The sequence below is a fragment of the Etheostoma spectabile genome, chromosome 24 (assembly GCF_008692095.1).
Source record: "Etheostoma spectabile isolate EspeVRDwgs_2016 chromosome 24, UIUC_Espe_1.0, whole genome shotgun sequence".
Lineage (NCBI taxonomy): Eukaryota > Metazoa > Chordata > Actinopteri > Perciformes > Percidae > Etheostoma > Etheostoma spectabile.
In genome coordinates this window covers 9860353-9867947 of record NC_045756.1, presented here as the reverse complement: position 1 = coordinate 9867947, position 7595 = coordinate 9860353, and the positions used below count along the sequence as shown (strand labels likewise).

At 43.7% G+C, this 7595-nt stretch overlaps 2 protein-coding genes across 2 annotated transcripts in view; both read right to left on the bottom strand.

Moving 5' to 3' along the window:
- Positions 1–1442, bottom strand: part of slx9 (SLX9 ribosome biogenesis factor) — a 7278-nt gene extending 5836 nt beyond the window's left edge. Inside the window, exon 1 of the mRNA XM_032506585.1 lies at positions 1110–1442. Coding sequence (XP_032362476.1) covers positions 1110–1292 — 183 coding nt within the window. The 5' untranslated portion in view covers positions 1293–1442. The remainder of the gene's footprint in view (positions 1–1109) is intronic.
- Positions 1443–3266: 1824 nt separating this feature from the next.
- The window catches only part of LOC116673665 (1-phosphatidylinositol 4,5-bisphosphate phosphodiesterase delta-4), a 20869-nt gene continuing 16540 nt past the window's right edge, over positions 3267–7595 (bottom strand). The window contains exons 16-19 of the mRNA XM_032505882.1: positions 6368–6550; positions 5864–5992; positions 5286–5435; positions 3267–4919 (exon numbers count right to left, since the gene is read on the bottom strand). Coding sequence (XP_032361773.1) covers positions 4828–4919; positions 5286–5435; positions 5864–5992; positions 6368–6550 — 554 coding nt within the window. The 3' untranslated portion in view covers positions 3267–4827. The remainder of the gene's footprint in view (positions 4920–5285; positions 5436–5863; positions 5993–6367; positions 6551–7595) is intronic.

Genomic DNA, 7595 nt, shown 5'->3' with positions numbered 1-7595 from the left:
AAACCTTTTAGTTAAAGAGTAAGATCCTGTTAGTTTAACATGAAACAGCCCGGAAATAACCATCACTAAACCCACCAGACTCCATGTAAATAATCACTACTTTTAGCGTGTGTAGAACCAGCATATCTCCACCAGACTCCATGTAAATAATCACTACTTTTAGCGTGTGTAGAACCAGCATATCTCCACCAGACTCCATGTAAATATTCACTACTTTTAGTGTGTATAGAGCAGCATATCTCCACCAGACTCCATGTAAATAATCACTACTTCTAGCGTGTATAGCGCAGCATATCTCCACCAGACTCCATGTAAATAATCACTACTTCTAGCGTGTATAGCGCAGCATATCTCCACCAGACTCCATGTAAATATTCACTACTTTTAGTGTGTATAGAGCAGCATATCTCCACCAGACTCCATGTAAATAATCACTACTTTTAGTGTGTATAGAGCAGCATATCTCTACATGCAAAAAGGTGAATTAAAAGCTTATTTCACCCAGACCAGAGTGGTGATTTGTGGAACAGTGGAAAGATGAACCAAGACGGTAGTTTTATTTAATTTCTTTCCATTTTGAATAAAGTGTGTTTTACGATGATAAAATTACTCATTATTTACATGAAGTCTGGTGGGTTTGGTGCTTTTGGGGCTTTTTCTTGTTCAACAAAAAGTAGACCTCTCTGTTAAAGAGTAAGATCATTGTTTCAACATAAAAACATCCGAGAAATTGCTATCGCCAAACCCACCAAACTCCATGTAAATAAACTTTGGTTTTATCATCTTAAAACACACTTGGACATAAACTAAATAAAAATACACGCGAAAAGTAATGATTATTTACATAGAGTCTGGTGGAGATATACGCTGGCTCTATAAACGCTAAAAGTAGTGATTATTTACATGGAGTCTGGTGGAGATATGCTGCTCTATAAACGCTAAAAGTAGTGATTATTTACATGGAGTCTGGTGGCGATATGCTGGCTCTATACATGCTAAAAGTAGTGATTATTTACATGGAGTCTGGTGGGTTTGGCGACAATAACTTCGGGGGTGTTTCATGTTAAACAGAATGTATGAATAAAGTCTTGGGCTGCATGCCAACAGACCTGTGTGTCTCTCCTGCTGTTGTGCTGTTGTTGCCGGAGTATTGGAGCACTTGTGTGGGCAGAAACAGCCGTTATCTCCAGAGAGGAAACAGCCGTTAGCGATGATGCTAATGCTAACGCAGAGCCGGGGCGCACCGCCTCCTGGTGAAGCTTCTGGCGGACATGTTTAATCTTTCCCACCATGTTGAAAGTGAACCCTTTAAACTCTAAACCCTTTAACACATATGTAGCTGAATGAAAGTGAGACAAAGTAACGCTGTGTGTGTGCGTGTGTTCTTAAACGTTATGTGTGTGTCAACAGCGCGTGCTGTGCTGTTGTCAAGTCAGCGACAATAACCACCGGAAGTGATTCTGTAAAAGTCACTTTTAACTCTTTGTAGCTTCATCAACATTTGTGTCACTTTTTCCCACGTTCTTGTCGCTTTGCCCGACGTGTTTTTCACCTTTTTTGTGACAAGTTAGTAATGTAGTAGTGAATGTCTGTGCTTGTGGATGTAGCTAGGTGATGCGATAGACCTTCCTGCTGATCGATCCACTTCATTTACATTCACATCAGACAAGAAGCAAGAAATGCTAGTTGAGACGAATTCCTCCCAGCCTGGAGCTACTCATCTGCCCTACCGGTTAAAATCCTCATCATCATCATCCTCATCATCATCATCAGCATCATATTCCCACTGTTTGTTTGAGTGTGTGCCCTCAACAGAACCATAATGACCTTTCCAACCCTAAAGCAGAGGGAAGGCTTGGCAGCATGTTCACTGGGAGTATATTAATATCATTATTTGACTTTTTTTTATGTTTTTGTCTTTTATTTCAACTCTTTCCCTCTGTTTTAGTAACTCTTCTTTTGGTAATAATCCGTCTGGTTTTCAACAACACATAAGTGGTCTAAAATACAAACATATTTAAAACATATTTCTTACCTATACTGTTTAATAAACCCTCCAAGGAAGTGTAAATATTCTTTGGACACTCAATCAATTTAATATAAACAACTTCTAAAAGCTTTTATTCTGAAAGGTAATCCCTCATCATAAAACATGTTTATACCACATCGCTAGCTTGACAGTTGTTGACATGCCAAACGTGACTGGTGTCCACGGGTAAATTGACCGGTGGAAAACAGCGCAGGCGGAAGGTTCCGGAGACAGAAGGGTTAAATAGGGTGTTTCTCATAGGGTAGGTACCATTGTGTGTAACATAACACATTGGTTGGGCTGAAAATTGCCCGTATGTTTTTTAACGGGTCCTGATGCTCCCCTGGGGGTCTGGATTGAAACGGTTTTCTGCCTTATATGGTCTGCTCATGAATATTTAGATGAGCTGCGCACTGATTGGTTGAAAGAAGCACACACAGGAAGCACAAGTCTCACAAGTGGATCTAGTGCTGAAATAGCAGAAGAACAGTGTCTATTCAGAAGACTAGCTGATCTCAGATCAGTGGTAAAACCTGTGGAAATGTTGGGTTAGGGTTGGGTTTGGGTTAGGGGGTTAGTTTAGAGTTAGGGGGTTAGTTTAGGGTTAGGGGGTTAGTTTAGAGTTAGGGAGTTAGTTTAGGGTTAGGGAGTTAGTTTAGGGTTAGTTTAGGGTTAGGGAGTTAGGGGGTTAGGGAGTTAGTTTAGGGTTAGGGGGTTAGTTTACGGTTAGGGAGTAAGGGGGTTAGGGGGTTGGGTTTAGGATTAGGGTTAGGGTTAGAAACAGGGCCCAATCAGCATCAGACCTACATTATACTACATTAGTACTCTCACACACGTATCCCTCACTTTTTTGTCCTTCCTTTTTATCACTTTCTTTGACATTTTCGTCCTTTTTGTCACAGTTTCTTGTCTCTTTCTTTAAAGTTTTGGTGTCTTTTTTGTTGTTTTTGGTCCTTAAAAAAGACTAAATGTCTCCAAGTGTGTCTCAGAATCAGATTTATTTGCAGGTAACTGTGGCAGATGTATACGATAAAAAACAAAGCAGATAAACACTGTGCCAAGCTGTACGTTTCCATGGATACAAAAATAGACACGCCATATAAACACGTTTACACAAACGCGGAATATGTACAGACTACAATAAGGTCACATGACACGAGGCTACGTGAAACTGGATTTAAAATCTCAAAACCATTTCTGCTTTTGGATGCTCTCCCAAGACATTTTGTTCTATACTTCTCGTGAATATAATTTAACTTATCTTATTAACATCCAAAAACAATTTACAATCATGAAAACAATCATAAAAGTCAGAAATATTAAACTAAATATTAGACAAAAGGACTCAAAAGCGACAAAACGTCTGAAGAAACAAGCATAAAGTTGGGAAACGAGAAACAAAAAGCAAAGCGAACCAAGCAGATTGTTTGCTAATGAAAGTAGATTTAAAATGTTTGGAGTTAAACATTACTGGAGCAGTTATTAATAAATATGAATCTAACCAATCTCAAACACTTTTTATGAAGAACTTCGCAAATCACAACAGAAAATACTGACAAGAAACACATTGGTGGCACATTCTTCTCTCCGGCTAAACATGTCATTCAGCATGGGGGGGGGGGGTAGTATGGTGGGAAGTATTCAGACACAGGACCTCATTTCATCATTTAAGGTGGGTGGGGTAGCAGAGTCTTACCCAGACCTTCTAGAGACCCGGTTCATGCTAGTCTTACCCAGACCTTCTAGAGACCCGGTTCATGCTAGTCTTACCCAGACCTTCTAGAGACCCGGTTCATGCTAGTCTTACCCAGACCTTCTAGAGACCCGGTTCATGCTAGTCTTACCCAGACCTTCTAGAGACCCGGTTCATGCTAGTCTTACCCAGACCTTCTAGAGACCCCGTTCATGCTAGTCTTACCCACTCCACGCCAGACTATACATGGAAATATCTTCTTATAGAATAATGTCAGCAATTAAACCTGGACTTTGAACTTTGGTCCCTGTAACTGGTAGGCTACAGCAGCGGCGGACTGATATTACCATGGCGACCGAGGAACGTTATGATTGGGGCTAGCTCTATTGGCTAGAGTAGCCTACCAGAGGATGAGACCTGTTCATCAGTAGCTGTTGGTGCTAACCCTATCACTGTCAGCGTGGGCCTTTAGACTGCGGGGGTTTCAAAGTGGTCTGGTCTAAAATGATCCCTACTCACTGGTCACCCGAGTCCAGTCTCGGCCGGCGTCTTGATGTCCAAGCCAGCAGCAGTTGGTTCCTTTCTGGACACGCATGCTGAAACACCATGTTGCCTAGTCCTTAGTTTCCAATCCAACACCAATGGAGGCTACTACTAGCTGTCTTGTTTTCAGTGGCAGGCTAGCAGTTACTATTGACTTGCGCTAGCCTAGCACCAGCGATCTCTGCAACCAGAAGGACTGGATGGAACGTGTTGACAACGGTCTCCACTGATAAATACCACACCGGCTAACTTGGAAATGAGAGTACCAAACCCAAATTCCAAAGTACCCCTGTATCCGATTTAAAGATGTCAGCGTTTCATTGGTTTGATCGTTTTAGTGTTTTCAGCATTTCAACATTCAGCGATTGAGCGTTACAGTCACAACAAAGTTCAAAGGTCAATCACAGGAACAAGTTACACACACGGAAAACCATGCACATCTCGTTCCACCTGCTGCGAACACAAAACATTTGGCGTAGTATTTATTCAGATTACAACAAGAATAAATACTATTTTGTGAGTTAAAGAGGAATGAAGTCATGGGAAGAAAAGCTGAGAAGGGTTACTCCACGTCTGTGATCCGGATGTGGACGAATAGGGATGAGGGAGGAATACTGGTTCCGTCTTTGGACAACAGGTGAATATGTCGATAACCTGAGGACACAAAAACCACAATACACACTACATAAAAACATGATATGAATATGTCGATAACCTGAGGACACAAAAACCACGATACACACTACATAAAAAACAATAATCAATTTATACAGCATTTGAATAAGTAAGACAGAGATAGTTCTTAGCAGTACTTGTACTATGTGTGTAGTAGCTGTAGAAGAACAGAGATATTTCTTAGCAGTACTTGTCCTGTTTGTAGCAGCTGTAGAAGTACAGATGTACTTGTACTATGTGTGTAGTAGCGGTAGAAGTACAGATGTACTTGTACTACGTGTGTAGTAGCGGTAGAAGTACAGATGTACTTGTACTACGTGTGTAGTAGCGGTAGAAGTACCCTACCTTGCTGCATGCAGCCCAGCGGCAGCGTGTACTGACCCACGAAGTCGTTTTTGGAGGTCTTGTCGTAGTCCTCGACCACGAAGCGCACCATGGCGAGCTCAGGGGCGTGCACGGTGAAGCGCAGCGTGTCGTACCACACGGGGTTAAACCCTGCAAACAGGACATATGGTTAGTAATCCTAATCTTTATTTATGCATTCATACATCCCACGTACATCTGGAACCGAAACACACGAGTCTTTAGCAAAGAAAAGAAGAACGTGGGGATATTTGGAGAGAAAATTTCTGAATATTTATTATAAGTCCTAACTCCCTTTCCTTTATTATTCCTTCAAACTTTACAGTTGGGCTGGAAATGAAAACAAAAGGAAACAAGTTTCTAACTTTTTTTAAATTTTGAATAATTGAAAACAAAACGTAATTTCTTTTAAAAAGGTGGAATATTGAGAAAGGATTTTAATTTTTTTTTTAAGTTAAAAATGAGTTTCATAAGTCTTTCCAAGTTTGTGTCCTTCTGTAAAGGGGTCTCCTGTCTTCCCTTCTGTCTCCATACGTGTCCCCAGCCTGTCCTGTGTGTACCGTTGTTGTCTATGTATCGGGTCTCCTGTCTGTTCTGGTCCACAGGAACCCCGTAGATCTCCACTCGGACCAGCGGGTCCACGATCGAGTCCTCCTTCATGTTGACTTTGGGAAGCTGCTGACCGCTGAATCAACTGGACCCCACCCCCAACACCACACACACACACACACACACACACACAACACACACACACACACACACACACACACACACACACACACACACACACACACACACACACACACACACACACACACACACACACACACACACACCTCGCAATAAAGCCACGGACGATTGATGCCAGCTGAAAATGATCAATAAACTGAAAAGACTTTAAAAGAAAAAAAAAAAAAGGACAACTTTTAAATAAGCAAAGTGTGAAAAAAGTAATAAACCAAAAGCAACCAAAAGATCAGAGAGCTAGCATAAACGCTGAGTGCAGGGGCGGCTTTGCTCTGGTTAAAACATGAAGACAGCTGCCCCCCCACGCCAGCCTGTGTGTACCTGGATGGTGAGGACCACCGGGGGGCTGCCGTCCCGTTTCTGGCGAGTCTCGGGGTCGAAGGTTTTCTCGGCGTCTCTCATGAAGCCGGGCTTCAGGACGTAGCCACAGCCGCCGTTCTGCCTGAACATCCCGTCGTTCAGGTCCATCCCCTCGCCCGCCGTCTGGAAGTTCAGCGCGACTGGAACCCAGGAAAAAGACTCACAAAGATGACAAAACCACGTCCCCCAGAGACGCTCCACAACGTCCCTGTTAGTGATGGCGTTGCAAGTCTGTCCACCAGAGGACGCTCTACAACGTCCTGTTGTGATGGTGTGCTTAGTCTGTCCCCCAGAGGACGCTCCACAACGTCCTGTTAGTGATGGGTTGCATAGTCTGTCCACCTGAGGCGCTCTACAACGTCCCTGGTAGTGATGGCGTTGCATACTGTCCACAGAGGACGCTCTACAACGTCCTTTGTGATGGCGTTGCATAGTCTGTCCACCAGAGGACACTCTACACGTCCCTGTTAGTGATGGTGTTGCATAGTCTGTCCAACAGAGGACGCTTACAACGTCCCTGTTAGTGAGGCGTTGCATAGCTGTCCACCAGAGGACGGACCAACGTCCGTTAGTGGATTGCGTTGCGTAGTCTGTCCACCAGAGGACGTCTACAACGTCCTGTTAGTGATGGGTTGCATAGTCTGTCCACCAGAAGACGCTCTACAACGTCCTGTTAGTGATGGCGTTGCATAGTCTGTCCACCAGAGGACGCTCTACAACGTCCCTGTAGTGATGGCGTTGCATAGTCTGTCCACCAGAGGACGCTCTATACGTCCCTATAGTGATGGTGTTGAGTAGTCTGTCCACCAGAGGACGCTCTACAACGTCCCGTTAGTGATGGTGTTGCATAGTCGTCCACCAGAGGACGCTCTACAAGTCCCTGTTAGTGATGGTGCTACATAGTTGTCCACCAGAGGACGCTCTACAACGTCCTGTTAGTGATGGTGTTGCCTAGTCTGTCACCAGAGGACGCTCTACAACGTCCCTGTTAGTGATGGCGTTGACATAGTCTGTCCACCAGAGGACGCTCTACAACGTCCCTGTTAGTGATGGCGTTGCATAGTCTGTCCACCAGAGGACGCTCTACAACGTCCCTGTCCCGTCAAAGAGCCTCCGTTAGATCCTCATCATGCATGAAAGCAATAAGCTCACGGAGGGTCATGGTCCCCCATTCCCCCCCTTGTC